Source organism: Vulpes lagopus, chromosome 23 (genome assembly GCF_018345385.1).
Source record: "Vulpes lagopus strain Blue_001 chromosome 23, ASM1834538v1, whole genome shotgun sequence".
NCBI classification, from domain to species: Eukaryota; Metazoa; Chordata; class Mammalia; order Carnivora; family Canidae; genus Vulpes; species Vulpes lagopus.
The window spans coordinates 604,164-629,567 of record NC_054846.1 but is presented as its reverse complement, the minus strand read 5'-3'; the positions used below and the strand labels follow the sequence as shown (position 1 = coordinate 629,567).

General features: G+C 40.7%; 1 protein-coding gene across 2 annotated transcripts in view; it reads left to right on the top strand.

Moving 5' to 3' along the window:
• The window catches only part of ANXA10 (annexin A10), a 100,756-nt gene that overhangs the window by 30,824 nt on the left and 44,528 nt on the right, over positions 1 to 25,404 (top strand). For both annotated transcript variants that reach the window (XM_041738629.1, XM_041738628.1), the window contains exons 2-3: positions 2,661 to 2,742; positions 17,052 to 17,146. In XM_041738629.1, the coding sequence (XP_041594563.1) occupies positions 2,661 to 2,742; positions 17,052 to 17,146 (177 nt within the window). The remainder of the gene's footprint in view (positions 1 to 2,660; positions 2,743 to 17,051; positions 17,147 to 25,404) is intronic.

Here is a 25,404-nt window from a genome sequence, read left to right as displayed (position 1 = left end):
GAACATTATGTACCTTATGTGGAATCATGTGGCTGACTTGAGCTTAAATGAAATAAATAATTAGCATAAAAATAAATATAATGCTTTCCTATTATATTTAAATAGGGGGTATATTTAAATGGTTTACTATTATATTAAAAATAAATATAATGGTTTACTATATAAACGGCCATAAATGACAAACGCTTACTAGAAAAATTGTGTCCAGTGAATTACTAAGCATTTACAATTTTTTCTTTACTTTGCTTTACTTTGCTTTACTTTGCTTTACTTTTACTTTACTTTACTTTTTTCTTTACTTTTCTTTAATTTTTTTTCCAAAACATTTTTAGCGTATTATTTTAATCCCAGCTGATAAGGAAATAAGGGCTTTAAATGGCAAAGAAGGTGAGGACTGTAACAAAAAAAAATGAAAAAAAAATGATTTTTATATTATATCATAAAAATATGTTGCACTAGTACAACCAACAAGGATCACCAACAACAAAAAACTCTAAAGGAAAAAACTGGACTTTTTCCTTTCAACTACAGATTGTGTCTGATAAATCACAATAAACATTTACAACTTCCTTTATCTATAGCTTTTTATCTATAGCATTTAAAGCTGTTTTTTCTTCTGTTTAATAAAGGTAAATGCTTTTCTTTTATAGCACTTACTCCAGTAGAAATTCTGGAAAATTCTAGTCTAGCCAGCAATGAAATGCTCTGCGGTAAACATTTGCATACTCCGTGCTTTAAAACTGCCTGGATGACTTACGCGTGTTTAGCAGAATGTCTTAAATTGTTTTCAAAACTATTTTCTCTTTTATAGTTTAAAACAGCCCTCTGGCTGATAGCAGTCAGCAAAATTAAGGTAAAAAATGGTTATTGTCCACATAAGACTTGTCCAAACAAATCATCCGAGTCCTAAAACAGGGGAAATAAAGTATCTCTGTTTCCACGGCTCAAAATAAATCTTGATTGTCCCAATGGGGGGAAAAAACTGAGAAAGAACCATGTAGACAAAAAGGCAGTGACAAATAGCAGAAAACAATTTTTCACATTCGATAGATGCCTGTTATTTCGAAAGTTTAAAGCTTTCATTCTTCTAGGATAACAGGATTTAAAGGAAGATGCTTCAGGTGAGGAGAACTTGGCCTAGGAATTTACATTAGAATCTGCTGCCGAGGCTTAATCTACTAAATGACAGAAGAACCAAAGTCTGACTTCTTAGTAGAGTCCCAGGGGGAAGTGTAGGGGATAAGGAGGTGACAGTCATATGGCCTCTAGGTGCCCGGCCCACGGAGCTGAGGCCTGGCTCTAGAGAACTTGACTCTAGACCACGTCCAGTGGACCTGAGCAGGGGAGCCAACCGCGCGGCCTGGCAGCCTAGGACGCAGACCACACTCTAACTGGACTTACAAGCATCCGTGCACGTCGGCATTGAAGAAAAGGTTTTGCACTTATGAAAATACGACTGTATCCCAATGATTATAGGGTTTCCAGTCTACTTCAGACGGACAGCTTCATGACCATGATCCTAATCAAAGGAAATCCGAACTGAATGTATTTTTTTTTTCATTTTTAACTCAAGTGAACGAGTTTCTTCATCCCCCTAAAATCGTTTCATAAATATTTTGCTGTCAGTATATGTCTTGGACTAGAAATTATGGTGCAATTTTCTCGTTAATTAATTAATTAATTTTCTGCAGTTAGAAAACCGCATCCTCAGCTGGGATACTATGCGCGTGGAAGGGCTGGTGAAGGCCTGAGTTCTCGGGGTCTCGTGGACGCACCTGTCGTGGGAAGCCGTTTCCCCAGGGTTTGTGGCCACACCGGCCGCCGACGGGGCACAGCTCCCAGGCTTAATGAATTTTGATTGATCGTTGCCCTGTGCTGAGTTTGATGACGGGGGGGCTAGTCCTGGCTGGCTCTGTCTGAAATAATGGACCGTGTGGGTTCAAAGCCTGACATATTTTGGAGAGAATCTGCCATGTTATTAGCAGATTATTTTATTTTATTAAAATAGCAAGTTCTGCTATTTTATTACTAGCAAGAAAGAAAATTTAAATGGAACGTCAGCCAGGTTTTTGCGTTTTCCTCCGCAGGGTAGGCCTCAGCTAAACAAATCTCTGCCTCATCTACACCACCTAGATTTTTATGAAACTGGCAATCTAAATTCAAATATTTTGGCTTTCTCTCATATGATTGTAGGGCCCCTGCTGGCTAAAAAAGCTGTGGTGGCAAGAGCCGCTTCTAACCCATGTGAATGTTGTGAATTCAGACACGATAACAGACAAGATAACGGAATTATCTTTTCAGTTTCTTTAAATAGCCACCAGTTCCTGAGAAAATGTTTGCTGTTGTTACAAAGATTTACACTTATTTGATTCTCACATTTTCTCCTATTGGCCCTGGAATCTCAAATTCGTGGATAAATAATAGAACCAATATAATAGAGGCCGATGGATTAAAAAAAAAAAAAAAACACTCAACCAAATTTGCTCCATACAATTAACGCACGATTAACACACTCGTTTAATAGTCGTGAATGCATGTCCTGGGGGAATTTAAACATACAGAATGTATTTTTGTTCTCATCTATCTGCCAAAAAAAAAAAAAATGTTGGAATCTTTCTTATAAAACACTGCAACCTCTTTCTCGTTGGCTCTTCCACCAGGTGCAAGGAACCATCTTCCCAGCTCCCAATTTCAGCCCCATAGCGGATGCCCAAATGCTGGGGGGGGCGCTCCAAGGATTCGGTAAGCCCGGTTACCCCTCTCAGCTCTGCCTGTAACCTCTTTCACTTTACCTTGTTTGGGACCTTAATGCGGCTGCAGAGAGCTGCTGCCTAGCAGAAGGCAAACAGATTAAAACAAAAAGCTGGGCAAACAACGAGAATGAGGAGAAAAATAATAGAAAAGGACAATAATGGTGAAGTGACTTGTTCTCTCAATCGCAAATCTGATCTTGATGTGTTTCTGCCTTAAATCCTTAAATGTCTATCATAATACATTAAATGGAATCCCAAACCAAAAAGTCAATCAATCAATCAATCTATCAGTCAATCCTAGGGAAAAAAATCGCTCTTTGCCCTTGTTTGTTTACTAGCCTATTTCTTTTCTGCTTCATTTCCAGCCAAACTGAACTTTCTGCTACTCCCCCATTGGATCTGCTTCTCCACGTGTCTGTGAACTAGCCCACAGTCCCCTGCGTGGAGCGCTCTCCTCTCCTCCTATTAGTTTGCATCCCGATTCCTTCCAAGATTCTCTCCAAGTAATCCCTCCCCTTTGGACCCTGTGTGTGGGCACTGCAGACTCCCGGGGCCCTGCCGACCGGGCCCCCTCTGTGCTCCCCGCACACCCCAGAGCCTCCCGAGGGTGGAGCCCGGCATGCGGGGCCTCCGTGGACAGGTGCCCAGTGAGTGACACGAGAGGCTAGAAAAGGACCGTAGAGACGAGGGAGGCGAACCGTTGAGTTCTTTCAACAAGTTTTGATCTTTAAGAAATGAAGTGGAGCTGGCGAGCACCCATGAGGTCTTCCTTACCTAAAACCTGCTCTCAGGCCTCTGGTGAGCCTGAAGGTAAACACTGAAACGTTGCATAGAATTTGCACGGCCTTCCCGGGGGCAGCAAGCTCTTGGTGGCCTTGGGGCGCTGGGGGGCTCAGAGGGTGGCACCTGCCTTGGCCCGGGTGTGACCCAGGTCCCGGGATGAGTCCGCATGGGGGGGTCCCCGCAGGGAGCCTGCTCCTCCCTCTGCCTGGGTCTCTGCCTCTGTGTGTGTGTGTGTGTGTGTGTGTGTGAGCATGAACGCGTGCGGGCTCATTTTTGTGTGAGCTCACGGGAAAACAACAAAGGACCTTAAATGTGCCCTGTGCGGGTGACGTTAGGCGTTTGGGATGCTTTCACGCCTTTGGAAATACCAGTCACCACTAGAGAAATACAGAGGCAAGTCAACAAAGGGCTATGGGTCAGCTGCCTTCGGGAGAGGGATTTTTGCTTTAAGACCATACATCAGTCTGTTCACTGAGAAACTTTTTCTTTGCTCCGCTTTCCACTTTCCTGTCACAGCACCTTTAAGGTCAGAACATGGATTCGCTTTGGCCCTTGTAATTTCTTGCCTATCAGTGTTTTTGGCTCAGAATTCAGGGGTCCCGGGCCTTACTGCAAGCCGCGCACTTGGGCCTGGCCCGCCGAGCAAGGACACGACTCAGGATGCTTCCGGGTCTGTCCCCCTGCTGACCCTTGCAAAGTGTACTTTAAAGGACAGTCGTCGATGTTCGCCCCAGCCACTTGCAGCTTCCTTTTCCTAGTCTTCCTGCGATATAACGGTACGTCACGTCGGTTAAGATGTGCCATGCGATGGCCCGCCGGGCACATACGCTGGGGAACCAGCAACTCAGGTCGGCCGCAGCCTCTCTTTCCCTGACATAGTCATCAGTCTTGTTCCTGCTGTCATGGTGAGAACACACGAGATCTACTCTCTCGGCAACTCTCAAGGGTAGGACACGGTGGTGGTAACTACAGTCACCACCTACACTTAAGGTCCCCGGGACTTACTCCTCTTGTAACTTCGTGCCCTCTGACAGCAGCTCCCCATTTCCCCACCACTCGGCCCCTGGCTGTTTTTCTGAGTTCAGCTGTTTTATTTTTTTATTATTTTTTTAATTTATTTATTCATGAGAGATACAGAGGGAGAGAGAGGCAGAGACCCAGGCAGAGGGAGAAGCAGGCTCCATGCAGGGAGCCCAATATGGGACTCGATCCCGGGACTCCAGGATCACGCCCTGGGCCGAAGGTGGCGCTAAACCACCAGGCCACTGGGGCTGCCCAGTTCAGCTGTTTTAAATTCTGCATGTAAGTGATACCATATGGTATTTGTCTTTCTCTGACTCATTCACTTAGCTTAATACCCTAAGGGTTTATCCATGTCGTGTCAAACAGCAGGCTTTTCTTCTTTTTTATGACTGAATAATACCCCACTGTATGTGTGTGTGTGTGACAGACAGACAGACAGACAGACAAAGAGTCTCACATTTTCTTTATCCATTCATCTGTTAATGGGACTTAAGTGGTTTTCATTTCTTGGCTACTGTGAATCCTACCACATTGCATACGGAGGTGAAGATTTCTTTATGAGACAGTGACTTCATCTCCTTTAGATAAACACCCGGAAGCAGGACTGCTGGATCATATGGAAGTTCTGCTTTTAATTTTTTGAGGAACATCCATACCGCTTACCATTGTGGCGTTACCGATTTACATTCCTACCAAGAGGAATTCCCTTTTGTCCACATATATTGTCTTTCTGATGATGGACATTCCAACAGGTATGAAGCGATATTTCATGGGAGTTTTGATTTGCATTTCCCTGATGATTAGTGATATTGAGCAGCGTTTCATGGACTTACAGGGCATTTGTATGTCTTTTTTAGAAAAATGCCTATCAGGTTCTTTGCCCATTTTTAATTAGATCATTTGCTTTTTTGCAATTAAGTTGGATAAGATTCTTATGTGTATAGATATTAATCTCTTATTAGGTATATAGTTTGCAAGTATTTTCTCCCTTTCTGTAGATTCCTTCTTCATTCTGTTGTTTCTTTTCCTCTTCAGAAGCTTTCTAGTTGGATGATGTGGTTCCATCATCATTGTTGATTTTTAACTTGGCTATTATGGTGTACTTAGAAACAAATCAGAAAGAAAAAAAACCAAAAAACTCTAAAACCATGAAAATGAGAGTTTTAACAAAAATTGTCCTAAGTTGTATAACAATTCACCAATCACACTAAAAAGGAACAACTCTCAGTTAACATTCCTTAGTAGTGCAGCCCAACATCTAATCCCTTACCATTAGAAGCTACTTTCCCTATCTATACAATCTAAGAATAACCGCATTTATTTTGTCTCAATTAATTAAATTTATATATACAACATATACATTTAACATGTATAATTTCCAAATCATCTTTGTGAGATGCTGGACAGCTGGAACTATTTTTATCCTAATTGCCTAATTCTTGACAAAGCTGGATACAATTCAAAATTAATCTTTTTTGAAACAGTGAGTTCTATTTTGAGTGGACATCTTTGCTTTGTTCCTTATCTTTGTCCCAATTAAGTTTAATGTTCCCTATAGATTTTGCTGAGAGTCTTTATCTTGAACAGGCACAGGATTTTGTCAAATGTTTTTTTCCTCATCTGTTGATACAGTCAACAGTTTCTATTATTTATTCTATTGATGTGATAAATTATGTTAATTGTTTCTCAAATGTTGAGATAAGATTTGCTTATGTGAAATAAACACCACTTGGTCATAATCCATAATTCTTTTTATACTGTGTTGAATTCAATTTGCCAATTTTTTTGGAAGAACTTTTATATCTGTGCTCATGACAGATATGGGTGTATAGCTTTCCTTTCTTGTAATGCTTGCTCTGTTCTTGGTATTAGGGTTATGCTGACTTTATGAAATGATTTAGGAAGTATTCTCTATGCTTCTATCTTCTGGAAGACACTGTAAAAGAAATCATATAATTTAATCTTTAAAACTTTGATAGAGTTCACCAGTGAACCCATCAGGGCCAAGTGCTTTCTGTTTTCACAAGTATTTAAATGTGTTTAATTCCTTTAATAGGTATAGGCCTGGTTCATACTGTCTACATCTCTTTGTGTAAGTTTGGGAAGACTGTGTCTTTGAAGAAATTGATCCATTTCATCTAGAGTATCAAATTTGTGTCCACACCGTTGTTCTTAGTATTTCTTTCTTACCCTTTTCTTACCCATAGTATCTGTAGTAATGTAGCCTTTTTCATTTCTGATGTTGGTAATTGTATCTTCTCTTTTTTTCTTAGTTAACTTGGGTAGAGGTTTATCAATTTTATTGATTTTTTTTTCCAAAGAATAAGCTGATTTTCTCTATTTCTTGTTTTCTATTTAATGGATTTCTACTATAATTTTTGTTGTTTCTTTGCTTCTGCTTGCTTTAACTTGTTTTTTTTTTTTTCTAATTTCTTAAGGTGGAAGTTTACATTAGTGATTTTAGGTCTCTCTTTATTTCCCACATATTTGTTCACGGCCATAAGTTTTCCTCTAAGCATTTCATTTGCTGCATCCCACAAATTTCAATAGCTTATATTTTCATTTTCATTTAGTTTGAATTCTTTAAGTGTCTTGAGCCTTCTTTGACACATATGTAATTTACAAGTGTGTCGTTTAATCTAAAAGATTTTTTTAGATTTTATTTATCTATTTATGGGAGACAAAAAGAGGCAGAGACATAAGCAGAGGGAGAAGCAGGCTCCAAGCGGGGAATCTGATGTGGGACTCAATCTCAGGACCCCAGAATCAAGACCTGAGCTGAAGGGCAGATGCTCAATCACTGAGCTACCCAGGTGCCGTAATCTCCAAGAATTTTAGGGTTTTCCAATTATCTTTCTGTTATTCATTTCTGGTTTAGTGCCACTGTGGTCTGAGAGCATATTTTGTATTGTTTCTATTTTTTTAAGCTGGTAGAGGTATATTTTATGTAGTCTATTTTAGCACTACATCTGTGTGTGAGAATAGTAAATAATCTGTTGTTTTTGGATAAAGTATTTTACATTTATCAGTTAAATCAAGTTGATTGATGTTGTTGATCTAAAGCATGTTCTGACAAATTTTCCACCTGCTGGATCTATTTATGATAAAGAGGTATTAAACTCCTGATAAAATAGTGGATTCGTCTGTTTCTCCTAGCAGTTCTATTAGTCTTTACCTCATGTATTCTGATGTTCTTTCAATGGGCTTATACATATGAAGATTTATAATATCATCCTGGAGAATTGGTCCCTTTATCATTATGTAACGGTTCTTTTATCCCTGACAATTTTCCTTCTTCTGAAGTTTTTTGTCTTAAAATCAATAGAGCTACTCCAGCTTTTTTTTTTCAATATGTTAGCATAGTATGTCTTACTCTGTCCCATTACTTATAATCTATCTGTGTTGACCACTCAGTGCTATTTAGATATAATTTGAAATTTCAGTAATAATTATGTTCTTGCTTAGTAGGCCACCTTTACTTGTTTGACCATAAGTCAATGTTTATTATTCACAGATTCCACATTTGCCAGTTTGACTACTAGCTAAAATTCATCCGTAACACCAAAATCAATACTTGCTGTGCTTTCAAGGTCATTAACAGACATACGCAGAGAGGTGTAAACTTTGAGTCCCCAGACTGCATATTTCCAGTCGACGTTAGACAAGATGATGCTCTCCCTCCCTGTCTCAGCTCTTATCCTGTTAACAAGTGTCCTTTTTGGGGTCTATTTAATGCTACATTATGCTTTTGGTTGGTGATCGTGTCCTCTAAAATACTCCCCCAAATGTTGTGGGGAAGTACTGTCAAGTGTTCTCAAGCACAAGAAGAAATATTATGGAAAAAATATGCGTATCAGATAAGCTTCATTCACACATGAGTTCTAATACTGTTAGCTATGCAATTAATGTTTATAAATCACTAATATAGTACATTTAGAAAAAAAGATAAAATTCACTGACCTATACATAAAGCTGTCCAGAAAAATGTAAAGTATTATCTGTTCTATTTTATAAAGCTATGGAAAAGCAGCTAAATTTGTGAGTTCATGAGATGAAAACTGATAATAATATAAAAAGTGTAGTGATCACCTTTCTTTTGAAAGTAGTGATAGATGGCTTACATATTTCAAAAGGTGATACAGCATAAGAACTGTTAAACTTTCAGTTGAACAAGTTCTGTAGATCAGTAGGTTATAGAAGAATGCCTCAATAGATTCTTTAAAAACACCTTCTAAATTTAATCCAGGAAAAGCATATGAGGAAAGGAAGGATTTCAATGCTGAAAAGACAGGCTTGTTTTATAAGGACATTGACAAACAAACAGATATGCTGAAAATGGCATTTCTGTTGAAAATGTGTGACCAGTGATTTTACCTAAGTGGAAAAAAAAAAAAACAACAACAACAACAACAACAAACAACAAAAAGAAACCTAAATGTATGTTTTCTCCCTAGCAATAGTTCAGCATCTATTAATTCAGTGTTAATCCAACTTTATAGAAAACTATCACAAATAACAAGAATCAACTGTACATCATAAAAGCCTATAAAATTTCTATACTTTGTTATGCCAAGCTTTTCTACTAAACCAGAATATAAGAATTATCTATAAATTCTTGTCAGAATGCAATAGGTTAAGAAAGAAAAATCTATAATGATTGTAAAGAAGAAGTCAGAATTCTTATTATGTGCAGAGTATATTATTTATAACTCAAAATCTAAGCTATTCAACTAAAAAGTTACTAAACATTGTAAGAGTTCAATAATTTTCCTAAATACCAGGTAATTTTATGGTCATAAAATGTAATGTCATTTATTTAAGCAATTATGTGTTAAGAAACAAAATAAAAATAATATAGCTTTAAATGTCAACTTAAATGCAAATATTAATGCTGTTTAGCAAACTAAAGTTTCTTGCCATTTACAAAAACTCCACAAATCCTTACTATGTCTTTTTTTTTTTTAACTTCATTTAAAAAAAAAATTTATTGGAGTTCATTTTGCCAACATATAGCATAACACCCAGTGCTCATCCTACCAAGTGCCCCCCTCAGTGCCCGTCACCCAGTCACCCCAACCCCCCGCCCACCTCCCCTTCCACCACCCCTTGTTCATTTCCCAGAGTTAGGTGTCTCTCATGTTTTGTCTCCCTCACTGATATTTTCACTCATTTTATCTCCTTTCCCTTTATTCCCTTTCACTAATTTTTATATTCCCCAAATGAATGCGACCATGTAATGTTTGTCCTTCTCCGATTGACTCACTTCACTCAGCATAATACCCTCCAGTTCCATCCATGTCGAAGCAAATGGTGGGTATTTGTCGTTTCTAATGGCTGAGGAATATCCCACAGTAGACACAGACCACAGCTTCTCTATCCATCATCTTTCGATGGACACCGAGGCTCCTTCCACAGTTTGGCTATTGTGGACATTGCTGCTATAAACATCGGGGTGCAGGTGTCCCGGCATTTCACTGCGTCTGTATTTTGGGAAAAATCCCCAGCACTGCAATTGCTGGGTCGTAGGGCAGGTCTATTTTTAACTGTTTGAGGAACCTCCACACAGTTTTCCAGAGTGGCTGCACCAGTTCACATTCCCACCAACAGTGCAGGAGGCTCCCCCTTTCTCCGCATCCTCTCCAACATTTGTGGTTTCCTGCCTTGTTAATTTTCCCCATTCTCACTGGTGTGAGGTGGGATCTCATTGTGGTTTTAATGTGTATTTCCCTGATGGCAAGTGATGCGGAGCATTTTCTCACGTGCATGTTGGCCATGTCTAGGTCTTCCTCTGAGATTTCTGTTCATGTCTTTTGCCCATTTCATGATTGGATTGTTTGTTTCTTGGGTGTTGAGCTTAAAAGTTCTTTATAGACCTTGGATACTAGCCCTTTGTCTGATACGTCATTTGCAAATATCTTCTCCCATTCTGTTGCTTGTCTTGTAGTTTTATTGACTGTTTCTTCTGCTGTGCAGAAGCTTCTTATCTTGATGAAGTCCCAATAATTCATTTTTGCTTTTGTTTCTCTTGCCTTCATGGATGTATCTTGCAAGAAGTTACTGTGGCTAAGTTCAAAAAAGGTGTTGCCTGTGTTCTCCTCTAGGATTTTGATGGAATCTTGTCTCACATTTAGATCTTTCATCCATTTTGAGTTTATCTTTGTGTCTGGTGTAAGAGAATGGTCCAGTTTCATTCTTCTGCATGTGGATGTCCAATTTTCCCAGCACCATTTATTGAAGAAACTGTCCTTTTTCCAGTGGATAGTCTTTCCTCCTTTATCGAATATTAGTTGACCATAAAGTGCAGGGTCCACTTCTGGGTTCTCTATCCTGTTCCATTGATCTATGTGTCTGTTTTTGTGCCAGTACCACACTGTCTTGATGACCACAGCTTTGTAGCACAACCTGAAATCTGGCATTGTGATGCCCCCAGCTATGGTTTTCTTTTTTAATATATTCCTCTGGCTATTCGGGGTCTTTTCTGATTCCATATAAATCTTAAAGTGATTTGTTCCAATTCTCTGAAGAAAGTGCATGGTATTTTTTGATAAGCATTGCATTGAACGTGTAAATTACCCTGGGTAACACTGACATTTTCACAATATTAATTCTTCCAATCCATGAGCTTGGAAAATTTTTCCATCTCTTTGTGTCTTCCTCAATTTCTTTCCAAAGTGTTCTGTAGTTTTTAGGGTATAGACCCTTTACCTCTTTGGTTAGGTTTATTCCTAGGTATCTTATGCTTTTGGGTGCAATTGTAATTGGGGCTGACTCCTTAATTTCTCTTTCTTCAGTCTCATTGTTAGTGTCTAGAAATGCCACTGATTTCTGGGCATTGATTTTTGTATCCTGCCACACTGCCAAATTGCTGTATGAGTTCTAGCAATCTTGGGGTGGAGTCTTTGGGGTTTTCTATCTACAGTATCATGTCATCTGTGAAAAGGGAGAGTTTGACTTCTTCTTTGCCAATTTGAATGCCTTTAATGTCTTTTTGTTGTCTGATTGCTGAGGCGAGGACTTCCAGTACTATGTTGAATAGCAGTGGTGAGAGTGGACATCCCTGTCTTGTTCCTGATCTTAGGGGAAAGGCTCCCAGTGCTTCCCCATTGAGAATGATATCTGCTGTGGGCTTTTCATAGATGGCTTTTAAGATGCTCAGGAATGTTCCCTCTGTCCCTACACTCTGAGGGGTTTTGATCAGGAATGGATGCTGTATTTTGTCAAATGCTTTCTCTGCATGTATTGAGAGGATCATATGGCTCTTGTTTTTTCTCTTGCTGATATGATTAATCACATTGATTGCTTTACGAGTGTTGAACCAGCCTTGCATCCCGGGGATAAATCCCACTTGGTCACGGTGAATAATCTTCTTAATGTACTGTTGGATCCTATTGGCTAGTATCTTGTTGAGAATTTTTGCATCCATGTTCATCAGGGATATTGGTCTGTAATTCTCCTTTTTGGTGGGGTCTTTGGTTTTGGAATTAAGGTGATGCTGGCCTCTTAGAATGAGTTTGGAAGTACTCCATCTCTTTCTATCTTTCCAAACAGCTTTAGTAGAATAGGTATGGTTTCTTCTTTGAAAGTTTGATAGAATTCCCCAGGGAAGCCATCTGGCCCTGGACTTTTGTGTTTTGGGAGGTTTTTGATGACTGCTTCAATTTCCTCCCTGGTTATCTCCCTTTTCAGGTTTTCTGTTTCTTCCTGTTCCAGTTTTGGTAGTTTGTGGTTTTCCAGAAATGTGTCCATTTCTTCTAGATTGCCTAAGTTATTGGCATATAGCTGCTCATAATAATTTTTTTAAATCGTTTATATTTTCGTGGTGTTGGTGGTGATCTTTCTGATTCATGATTTTATTAATTTGAGTCTTTTCTCTCTTCTTTTTAATAAGGCTGGCTAATGGTTTATGTATCTTATTAATTCTTTCAAAGAACCAACTCCTGGTTTTGTTAATCTGTTCCACAGTTCTTCTGGTCTCTATTTCATTGAGTTCTGCTCGAATCTTTATTAACTCTCTTCTTCTGCTGGGTGTAGGATATATTTACTGTTTTTTCTCCAGCTCCGTCAGGTGCAAGGTTAGCTTTTGTATTTGAGTTCTTTCCAGTTTTTGGATGGCTGCTTGTATTGTGATGTATTCCCCCCTCAGGACTGCTTTCTCTTTATCCCAAAGATTTTGAACGGTTGTATCTTCATTCTCATTAGTTTCCATGAATCTTTTTAATTCTTCCCTAATTTCCTGATTGACCCTTTCATCTTTTAGCAGGATGGTCCTTAACCTCCATGTGTTTGGAATCCTTCCAAATGTCTTCTTTTTGATTTAGTTCTAGTTTCAAAGCATTATGGTTTGGAAATATGCAGGGGACGATCCCAATCTTTTGGTATCGGTTAAGACCTGATTTGTGACCCAGTACGTGGTCTATTCTGGAGAAAGTTCCATGTGCACTTGAGAAGAATGTGTATTCAGTTGCATTTGGATGTAAAGTTCTGTAGATATCTGTGAAATCCATGTGGTCCAGTGTATCATTTGAAGCTCTTGCTTCTTTGGAGATGTTGTGCTTAGGTCTGTTGATTGTAGAAAGCGCTGTGTTCAAGTCACCAAGTATAAGTGTATTATTATCTAAGTATGTCTTAACTTTGGTTATTAATTGATATACTTGGCAGCCTCCATATTCCGGGCATAAATATTCATGATTGTTAGGTCCTGTTAAGTATGATATACTGTCCATCTTCATCTCTTACTACAGTCTTTGAGATAAACTTTAATTTATCTAAGGATCTAAGGATGGCTACCCCTTTCTTCGGAGGACCATTTGAATGGTAAATGGTTCTCAAACCTTTTATTTCCAGGCCGGAGGTGTCCTTAGGTCTAAAATGAGTCTCTTGTAGACAGCAAATAGATGGGTCTTGCTGTTTTATCCAGTCTGAAACCCTGCGCCTTTTGATGGGGTCATTAAGCCCGTTCACGTTCAGAGTCACTACTGAAAGCTATGAATCTAGTGTCATCATGATACCTATTCAGTCCCTGTTTTTGTGGATTGTTTCCTTGGACTTCCTCTTTCTACTACAGAGTCCCCCTTAATATTTGTTGCAGAGCCGGCTTGGTGGTCACATATTCTTTCAGTTTCTGCCTATCTTGGAAGCTCTTTATCTCTCCTTCTATTCTGAATGAGAGCCTTGCTGGATAAAGTAATCTTGGCTGCATGTTCTTCTCATTTAGGACCCTGAATATATCCTGCCAGCCCTTTCTGGCCTGCCAGGTCTCTGTGGAGAGGGCTGCTGTTAATCTAATACTTCTCCCCATAAAGCTTATGGATTTCTTGTCTCTTGCTGCTTTCAGGATCTTCTCTTTATCTTTGGAATTTGCAAGTTATTAAATGTTGAAGTGTTGAGCAGTTTTTATTGATTTTAGTGGGGGATCTCTCTATTTCCTGGATCTGAATGCCTGTTTCCCTTCCCAAATGAGGGAAGTTCTCAACTATGATTTGTTCAAATACACTTTCTGGACCTCTGTCCCTTTCGGCGCCCTCGGGAACCCCAATTAAACGTAGATTTTTCCTTCTGATGCTTTCATTTATTTCCCTTAACCTATCCTCATGATACTTAAATTGTTTTTCTCTTTTCTCCTCAGTTTCCCTCCTTGCCATCAACTTGTCTTCTATGTCACTAACTCGTTCTTCTACCTCATTAACCCTCGTCATTAGGACCTCTAGTTTGGATTGCATCTCATTTAATTGATTTTTAATTTCAGCCTAATTAGATAGAAATTCTGCAGTCATGAAGTCTCTTGAATCCTTTATGCTTTTTTCTAGAGTCACCAGTAGCTTTATAATTGTGCTTCTGAATTGCCTTTCTGACATTGAATTGTAATCCAAATTTGTAACTCTGTGGGAGAGTGGGCTGTTTCCAATTCTTTCTTTTGTGGTGAGTTTTTCCTTCTAGTCATTTTGCTCAGTGCAGAGTGGCCAAAAACAAGTTGTACTTGATAGAAGCACAAACTCCTCTCACTGTAGCATTCCAGCTGTTCTCTCTTTAAATCTCAGACTGAATTTGTAGTTTTTCAGGATGATTTGAAAGTTATTTAGGTAAGTTGGTGGGGACAGGTGACTTGGGGACCCTACTCTTCCGCCATCTTGCCCCGCCTCTACTAAGTCTTTTAGAAAAGAAAAACACTGACATAATTGAGCAGATATAGTGACAAAAAAAGGATAACTTTTCAAAATTGATTCCTAAATTTACAGTTATCTGAATTAAAATTTTTAATGAACTTTTGAGATTCATATAAAATTAACCTGAAACATCCTAGAAGAATAAATGAACAAGAATTGCTATGAACACTTTGAAAAATGAAGATTCAGTCGGAGAGGTAGGTTGTAGATAATCTCAAGAGAAAAACACAAAAAGACTGAAGACCATTATAATCATATAAATGTGATGATAGTAATAACAACAGTGGATGTAACTGAAAAATCTATTTATTATTAAAAATGTATTCCTTTTGGAATTCCCATCATGCAGTTAACAGACTCCTACAGAACTGCTCTGTGTCCTTCCAGTCCAGGGTATTAACCAGCTAGCCCCAGGGCAATATGTTACTCTCTGCTTCTCACAAACCATAAATTTCAGTGTTTAGAGATAATTCTAGCCTCCCTCCCTCCGTTTTACACCTTCTGGTCATTCCTCTCACCTGCATAAAACATGCTGCTCTTCCTTTTGTTTCTTTTTTAAAGATTTTATTTATTCATTCATGAGAGACAGAGAGAGAGAGAGGCAGAGACACAGGCAGAGGGAGAAGCAGGCTCCATGCACTGGGAGCCCGACGTGGGATTTGATCCCGGGTCTCCAGGATCACGCCCTGGGCCAAAGGCAGGCGCCAAACCGCTGCGCCACCCAGGGATCCCCATCTTCCTTTTGTTTCACATGGTATAATCATCTAGGTAAATCATAGTCACCTGCCTTCATTCACTGGCTATTTGACTGTGCTGACTCTGCTTTCCTAAAACCTAAGGGCATCCAAAAAGATAATTTGCTTAACATCCTAGCCTGTCGATTCCTTTTTTTCCTCTTCTCCAATAAATGTCTCCTTTTGTCAAAGAAAAATTATATTATACAGAATTGAACAGGCAAGGAAGACTTTATTTATTTGAGACTATTGCAACAGAAATCAAGACATAAGCAATAGAGGAGAGAGACTGAACTTAATTCCTCTGAAACTAATGACAAGAGAGCTTTTGAGCATCGGAGAGCAGTGGGGAGGGGAGGACTAGCTGAAAAGTACTGGAGAACACTGGGAGTTGGGGTGTTTGTCAATGTGATTAGGTCATCTATGTCTGCTAATTATTATTTTTTTAAGATTTTATTTATTTATTTATTCATGAGAGAGAGAGAGAGAATGGCAGAGACACAGGCAGAGGGAGAAGCAGGCTCCATGCAGGGAGCCTGATGTGGGACTCGATCCGGGAACCCCAAGATCACACCCTGGGCTGAAGGCAGGTACCAAACCACTGAGCCACCCAGGGATCCCTGCTAATTATTTCTTAAGAAAAGTAAGGTCCCTGTTCCCCCACAGAGACTGGGAGATAGGGATTCTCTCTTTCTTCACGATTATATTTCAAGGAGATGGCTTCCAAGCTTTTGGGAAAGACATTTCTGGGTTGTAAAACTGGGAAGTGATTGGCAGATTTATTTCTCAAGGGAGTAAAGAAGACTTTACAGTTGCAAGGTTTCCAAAGCAAATGCTCCCAGAAAAGGGGGAACAAGAGTCTGTAGTCAGAAAGAACCTGTCTGAAATTTAGTCAAGCTGAGGGAAATGTTAAGGCCTTCTTGCTCACTCTACTGTGACTACAATTAGGGCTAAATTTGTCTAACCTAGCTGTGCACTCAGCCTTATATCGGTACGAGGAGTTGGCATATAAGGAAGTGGAGGCCTCAGACAGCCCGGAAACAGCCTCGGCTACAGGAGGAGGAGGCCGTATGCTACATGGCGGCCATAAGGTTCACACAGTCCCCCAGGAGGTTACGCGGCCCTCGCACTTCCACACTTTCCTTCTCCATTACTCTTCCTTCTGGAGGTTTGGAACCGTAGCTGCTATTTTTGTCTTAGTGCATGTTCCTTACAAACTATGTCTCTTAACTGTAAGATGAGAAAGATGCTGCATCCATTTGAGCACCGATCAGCTTGAAGGTCAAGGAAGCCTTTTTTGGTGGAGCGGAAGAGGTGGCTGCCGAAAGACATGCATTTTAGCCCTCTCCCTCTGTATTTCTTAAATTGGATCTTTTTAAAGGGAAATCAGTAGGAACAGCACTAAAATGAGAGGGAAGAGGAACGCAGCCCTCATCAAGTGTTGCTCTACGATTTCCAATTTTAGTTAAAATCGCTCACTGCTCAAGCAGCGTCGGGGATGATGCCTGGGCCAAGGCTTTTGATCCTTAGATAACGGCTTCTTCCAAACCACAGAGCGGCAACTTGACTAATCCCCAAATATTCTTCTTCCCCAGGCTGCGACAAGGACCTGCTGATCGCTGTTCTGACTCAGCGCTCTAACGCACAAAGGCTGATGATCGCAGAGGCCTACCAGAGCTTGCTCGGCCGGGTAGGGTCTAGTCTCTTCTGCTTGACCTATTTTAGGGCAAACTCCTGGGAAATCCTAACCGTTTCAGAAAACAGGTCCTGCTATTCTCCTCAGTCTCACAATGACAAAGATCCCAGAGTCCACCGCGTGTCAGAAACGGCTCCTATGCCTCTAACATGCTCCAAGGACTGTAAGAAAGACGTGTGCATGTGTGAGGCATGTTCACACTCCTAGGAACTCTTCCAGTCCCTTCTCAAAAACCCTTCGGCTTCACATTTTGATAGGCCCACACTGCTGCTGGGCCCAATGAGACTAGAAATGTTGTGCTGGAAACGCCCCTGTGTCAAGCTTTAGGGAAAGCAGAGAAAGGGCTAATGATCACTGGGTCAAAAAAATAAGATCTTTCCTGCAATTCTGCACGGGTCTTCACCTAACCCTCAACCAAAGTGAATTCTGTACTAGCTTTTCTTCTCACAGCTTGCAGTTGCAGAGACCATTAAAAGAGAACGGAGGTTAAAAATAGTTCAAGGCGATAAAACTATCCATCGTGCTTTAAAGTAATCACCTTCTAATTTCAAAGCAAGTGCCATTAAAGATTCCTTCCTTTTGTTATGCATTTAAACCGCAGATTCAGAACAAAAACTCTTCAGGCCAAAAGGGCCTGAAATACCAATTACTTTGCCAACTGAGCATTATGGATGAGGCACTATCATAAAACTTTCCCTACAGAGTTAGCTCTTATCAATCCACTCCATCTCTAAACCTCAGTCTTTAACCAGCTATAATACATGAGATAAAGGATAGCCCTCTGTTGCAGTATAAATTAATAATCAAAGAAGCTACCCCTTCTTTGGGGTAAATTAGTTGAATGAAGCCGTAGAAGAAAACCAAGCATTCTTCTTATTTTTTTTTTCCAGGTAAAACTGCTATGTAAGCTTATGCTCCTATGATGCCAGGGCTAGTTTTCTTTTGAAAGAGAATGTAAAAACCATCAAAGTTGTAGGTAGCACCACTAATCAAATGTTATTTTAATATGCATACTGTTATAAGAGTGGTCATTTCTCAGTATTTTTTAATCCAAAAGTGTACATACATCTTTGCATTTTATACGTCAGGTCAATTTAGGTTGGAGGCATAACTTTACCACGTCCCACAAAATTACACTAAAACAGATTAAAACATTAAGAAAGGAGGTACTTACACTCAAGGAACGTAAAATCCATTAAACAACTTACACTCTGAGGTCTCAGGGTTGGTTGGCCCGTCCCCTCTGCTGAACGGCGCACGCTGCAAGGGAGATGGATTCGGATGACCCCGAATCCTGCTGGCCCCTTTCCTCCAAATACCCTTGTCGTGCAGTCTGTCATCCAGCCTTGAAAATTATTTTTCCTCTCACATCTCTGTCTTTTTCTCCCACTTGCACAGTCTTGATTCATCTGGTACCCAGACTGTGTGAAACTCCCGCCAGGTCCCTGCTACCCTCATGCCTCCCCGCTCTGGTCTATCCCCCACACGGAAGCCAGAACGATTCCAGATCCAGATCTCTGCTTTCTCGATTCGGGCCCTGAGTGTTTATCTCATTTCTGCCTCCCAAATACCCACAAGTCCATAGAACACGCCAGTACCTTCCCAGGACGAACCAAGCCTTGCTTGCTTTGTTTCTGTTCTCCGTCTACTCCTTTCCTCCCCTCTTCACACACCGCGACCGCAGGCCATTGAACTCTCTACACTTCTCCAGACGCCCATGCCCTCCCCTTTAATCAGGTGCTTCGTCTCCTTCGGTGGCCTGATTTCCTCCCTCCACAAGCTGCCACTGCTCACCCTCCCGACATGCACAATTCCTCACACCACTAACCCCCAAGAGTGGAACGGACTCGTGCTGCTGCTGTATTCACAAAACTTCGCCCTCAGGACCTAGGGACACATCAGTGAGCTTGTCTATATGTGTTTCCCTTTACCGGATCTGAATCTTTGAAAGTCGGAATGTGCTGATCCGTCCCTAGAGTCTAGCCCAAATGTCTATATGATGTGCTGAGATTGCTTAGTCCTGTTTGTGCAATGACAGTGTGAAGGCAGTTTCGGTTGCTTGTGTAGCCTTCCCCACCTGTCCCACTCACCCTCTGCCCTGAGCTAACCCCCGTACATACTGTTCCCATGGCCTTGCCACACTGGGTCGTGTCCGTTCACTTTTTTCTCTTGATGACTGGACTGAAATCCCCTAGAAAATCAGGGACCAGGTTGTTTGCTGCAATCCCTCCGGAGCTCAGCCCAGGGCCTAACATAGAAGATGCATTTCATTTACAGAACAAGGGAATCGAAGGAATTCTATTTTGCCTACTTACATGTATGTTTAAAAAAGGGGAGGGGACATTCCTGTACCATCCACTTTAAACTTTTGCTATCTTTCCCTTTCCACAGTGAGAGTTTAGAGACTTCCTGTGTGTTAGTCTTTGATATTATTTTTTATTAATATGGATAATCAAGGATTTCCCAGAATTATTTTTTTTAGCTGCCGAACAAAGCGCTAGTGTAGGCACGCGCCATAAATACGTGCTACTTGACATTTTACACTAGGGAAGAATGGGTGACTTTCATCAACTTTTCCTCACCCAGAGCACACTAATCCCTACACTCAAATGAAAAGCCTTTTGGAACGCCTCTGACTGACATATTAATCGACATGATTATGAGGGTCTCCCGTGACCTTCCACACCAAAGTAAACACTATGCTATCGCCAGTGCAGCAAGACCAGGGGAACAAGGAAACACCTCTGGGGCTAGGCGGAGAAACCAGACGTACCTGAGAAGTTCAGCACGTGGACGATGATTCCTGGATGTAATCAACCTAATCTGTGCTCTCAGTTTTCATCTGGAACAGGGACAATCAGCTCTGAAGTTCCCGGGCATGCAGAATTCATTAAAATGGTGGCGTTGGTCATACGATTTAGTGCCGAGGCTAACTTGCCCTGAGCAATACAAAGTTAGAACTTAAACCAAGGTTATCCGACTCTAAATCATGTCTTGCAAAGTTCTCCATGCCTGTTGTTCTCAACCGAATGAGCACCAGATTTAACAAGAGCAGATACGGATCCTGCTACCCCCCTCATATTCTTCAAGGCTTTGGGCAATGTCTGCTACTCCAGAAGGCCCAGTCTGATTGGTCTGTTTAAAACTGTCATCCACCCAAAGTCTGTGCCAGGACCCACATCTCTTTCACCTATTTTTGGTTTTTTTTTTTCTTTAACACTTACTGCTTTCTAAGACACTACCTGATTTATTTATATGTACGTATTATTTATTGTTTGCCACCTCTCCCTAATGCAAGCCCCACAAGGAGAGGAATCTTTGTTTTGTTCATTAATGTGTCCAAAGCACTTATGACAGTGGCAGGCACAAAGCTGGTGTTACAGCCTCAACTGTAACATTTAAATGTTGAAACCCTAACCTCCCAAAGTAACTGTATTGGAGATAAGGCATTTAAGGAGATGACTAAGGTTAAATGAGGTCATAAGGGTGGGGCCCTAATCCTATAGGACTGGTGTTCTTTCTTCTAAGAAGAAAAAAGATACCAGCAGTGCATGTAAAAAGAAAAGACCATGTGAGGATACAGCAAGAAGGCAGCCATCTGTAAGCCAGAAGATATCTCCCTAGAAACCAGCCCTGCCAGTACCTTGATCTAGGACTTCCAGGCTTCAGGCTGTAAGAAAATAAATTGCTTTGTTTAAACCATCCAGTCTATGGTAAACTGGCAGGGCAACCTGAGCAGACTAATGTAGCTGATAGTGCAGAAATGTGGAGGGCGATGCCTGGGTGGCTCAGGGGTTGAGCATCTGCCCTCAGTTTAGGTCATGATCCCAGGGAACTGGGATGGAGCCCCACCGTGGGGTCCCCACAGGGAGCCAGCCTGCTTCTCCCTCTGCCTGTGTCTCTGCCTCTCTCTGTGTGTCTTTCATGAATAAATGAATAAAGTCTTAAAAAAAAAAAAAAGGAAAAGAAATGCAGAGAGGAGTTAAGAAAGCCGAAGAGTGGGGGTGCTGTAAGCTGGCCTCATCCCTCAGACACAGATAAATATCAAATCATTTCGATCACCTAAGAAACTGATCTGAGGACGGAGAGCACAAAGCTACACAAGCAGAGGTAGAAATCAGCCACCCTGTGGGCAGCAGGAGCTGTGGAGAGTTGATGAGAGTTGATCTGGGGGAGAAAAGAATCAGAAGTGCTACAAAGGGGAGGGAGCCCTGGTCACAGAGAGAGAATTGAGACAAAGAGAGAGAGAGAGAGAGAGAGAGAATGAAAGCACGCACAAGGAATCGCATGAGAAAAACTCTTCCCCAAAACCACTGACTGGAGAAAGGAGAAGGCCAGTGTACCACAGGTGTTTATAGACAGTGGAGCACAAAGTCCGAAGTTTCGGTGGTCCACACCATCGCCAAGGTCATGCCTGTTGAGCTTGGCAGTGCTCTGGTGGGAAAAGAACGTAGAAACCTGGAGCAGGCGACAAGACCAGAGGATGCCCCGGGGCGCACAGGGAGGAACATTTCCCCACTTGGAGTGCATCTGGGAGTGGTGGCACAGCCTCTCTGGGGACAAAAGAACTGAGGGTACCAATGTACTGCCATGTTCACTAGCACAGGAACAAAGACATCAGCTTGGGAGAGCAAACCTTGGTGCTGGCTTTTCGGTTGTGCTTTATCATAAACTTAGAACAGTTGAGGGGCACCTAGTGGCTCAGTCAGTTAAGCATCTGCCTTTGGCTCACATCATGATTGCAGGATCCTGGGATTGACCCCCACACCTCAAGCTCTCTGATCAATGGGGAGTCTGTTTCTCCCTCTCCCTCTGCCCCTCCCCACACACGCCTGTTCACGCTGACATGTGGTCTCTTAAATAAATAAATAAATAAATAAATAAATAAATAAATAAATAACTTCAAACGGTTACATGGTTTCACAACCAATTTCAGGGACAAACTGGCATCAGCTACAGTGCAGCAAGACCCTCCCCCAGAGCATCATCATGAGTCCTTACCCACCCACCCCCAAATCTGTAAAATTTGAAGTTTTTAAGCCCAGCTGTGTGCCTAAGACAAAATGCAGAAGTACTGCGCCACCTGGCAGGTGGACAGCGCTGATGCAGGCAGGGTGAAGACGGGGACCTGATGGAAGCCAGCGACAAGAGAGATAATTGTTCCTTCTTCTGTGAGGGCTTCCTGATGAGTGGCAGATGTAGACTCCCTGCTCCGTGGACAAGAGAGTGAGAGCCAGGAACACAATTTCCCACCAACCCCACCCCCCAAATGACTGACTTCAGTGAGCAAAATAACACCACCCGGTGGAAGCTGGAGTCACTAACACCAGCCCAGAGAACTCCCAATAAATTCAAAAAGAGCCATCCATCACCAAGACATATAGTCAAATTCACAAAGTATACAGACAAGGAAAGAATCCTGAAGGCAGCAAGGGAAAAAGTCCTTAACCTACAAGTGAATACTGATTGGGTTGCAGCAGATCTGTCCACAGAAATTTGGCGGCCAGTAGAGAGTAGCAGGATATATTCAATGTGCTGGATCGAAAAACAATGCAGCCAAGAATATTTTATCCAACAAGACTGTCATTCCTAGACAAGCAAACACTAAAGGAGTCCGTGACCACTAAACCAGTCATGCAAGAAATATTAAAAGGACTCTGAATGAGTGAGGGGGAGACCAAAAGCAACAAAGACTAGAAAGGACCAGAGAATATCACCAGAAACACCAACTTTACAGGTAACATCAAGGCACTAAATTCCTATCTCTCAATAATGACTTTGAATGTAAATGGACTATATGCTCCAATCAAAAGATTTTACAGTATTAGAGTGGAATAAAAAAATAAGAGCCATCTATATTCTACCTAGAAGAGGCTCATTTTAGACCTAAAGACATCTGCAAGTTGAAAGTGAGGGGATGGAAGACCACCATCTATCATGCTAGCGGAGACCAAAAGAAAGCCAGAGTATCCATACTTATAGCAAACAAACTAGATTTTAAACCAAACACCATAACAAGAGATGAAAAAGAGCATTATATCATAATTAAGAGTTCCATCCATCAAGAAGGTTTAACAATTGTAAAGATTTATGCCCCCAACTTGGGAGCACCCAAATATATAACTCAATTAATAACAAACATAAAGACACTCATTGAAAGCAATACAATAACATTAGGGGACTTTAACACCCCACTTACAGCAATGGACAGATCACCTAAGCAGAAAATCGACAAGGAAACAGCTTTGAATGACGCACTGGACCAGATGGATTTAACAGATATTTAGAGCATTTCATCCTAAAGCAGCAGAATACACATTCTTCTTGAGTGCATATGGAACATTCTCCAGAATAGACCACATACTGGGTCACAAAACAGTCCTCAGCGAGCCCTCAGAAAGATCGAGATCATGCCGTGCGTATTTTCAGACCACAATGCTATGAAACTTGAAGTCAATCACAAGAAAAAAAAAATGGTAGGACCAAAAATACATGGATATTAAAGAATATCCTACTGAAGAATGAATGAGTTGACCTGGAAATGAAAGAAGAAATTTAAAAATACATGGGGGCAAATAAAAATAAAGACACCACCATCCAAAACATTTGGGATGCAGCAAAGGCAGTCCTAAGATGGAAGCATATTACAATACAGGCCTACCTCAAGAAGTAAGAAAATTCTCAAATATACCACCTAACCTTACCCCTTAAAGGGATAGAAAAGGAATAGCAAATGAAGCCTAACACCATCAGGAGAAGAGAAATAGTAAAAATTAGGGCAGAGGTAAACATATAGAAACAAACAAATAAAAAAATCAGTAGAATCGATCAATGAAACTAAGACCTGGTTCTTTGAAAGAATTAATAAAATGGATAAACCCCTAGCTGTACTTATCAAAAAGAAGAGAGAAAAGACCAAATGAATAAAATCATGAATGAAAGAGATCACAACTGACACCACAGAAATACAAACAATAATAAGAGAATATTATGAAAAATTATACACCAACAGATTAGGCAATTTGAAAGAAATAGACGAGTTCCTAGAAACATACGAAATACCAAACCTGAAACAGGAAGAAATAGAAAACCTGAACTAACCCGTAACCAGCAAAGAAATTGAATCAACAATCAAAAATCTCCCAAAAAACAAACAAACAAACAAAAGATTCAAAGCCAGATGCCTTTCCAAGGGAATCCTACCAAACATTTAAAGAAGAGTTAATACCTATTCTTCTCAAACTGTTTGAAAAAACTAAAATGGAAGCAAAATTTCCAAACTCATTCCATGAGGCCACCATTATCTTGATTCTAAAACCAAAGACTGCACTAAAAAGGAGAATCACAGGCCAATATATCTGATGAACATGGATGCAAAAATTCTCAATAAAATACGAACAAATCGAATCCAACAGTTTATTAAAAGTATTATTTACCACGACCAAGTGGGATTTATTCCTGGGTGGTAGGTGTGGTTCAATATTCACAAATCAGTCAATGTGATATACTGCATTAATCAGAGAAAGGATAAGAACCATGTGATACTTCAATAGCTGAAGAAAAAGCATGTGACAAAATACAGTATCCTTTCTTTTTTTAAAAAAAAAGATTATTTATTTATTTATTCATGAAAGACACAAAAAGAGAGAGAGAGAGAGAGAGGCAGAGACACAGGCAGAGGGAGAAGCAGGCTCCATGCAGGGAGCCCAACATGGGACTCGATCCCAGGTCCTCAGGATCAGGCCCTGGGCTGACGGCGGCACTAAACTGCTGAGCCACTGGGGCTGCCCCAGTATCCTTTCTTGATAAAAACCCTCAACAAAGCAGGGAGAGATGGAACACGCCTCAACATCATGAGCCATATACAAAAGACACACAGCTAATACCATCTTGAATAGGAAAAACCTGAGAGCTTTTCCTCTATGGTCAAGAACAAGGCAGGCATGTCCACTCTCACCATTACTATTTAACATATTATTTAAGTCCTGGCCTCAGCAATCAGACAACACAAAGAAACAAAAGGCACCCAAATCAGCAAGGAAGAAGTCAATCTTTCACTATTTGCAGATGACATGATACTCTAGATAGAAAACCCAAAGACTCTACCAAAAAACTGCTGGAACTAATACATGAATTCAGCAGATTCACAGGATATAAAACCAATGTACAGAAATATGTTGCGTTTCTATACACCAATAATGAAGCAGCAGAAAAAGAAATCAAGGAATCAATTCCATTTGTATATGCACCAA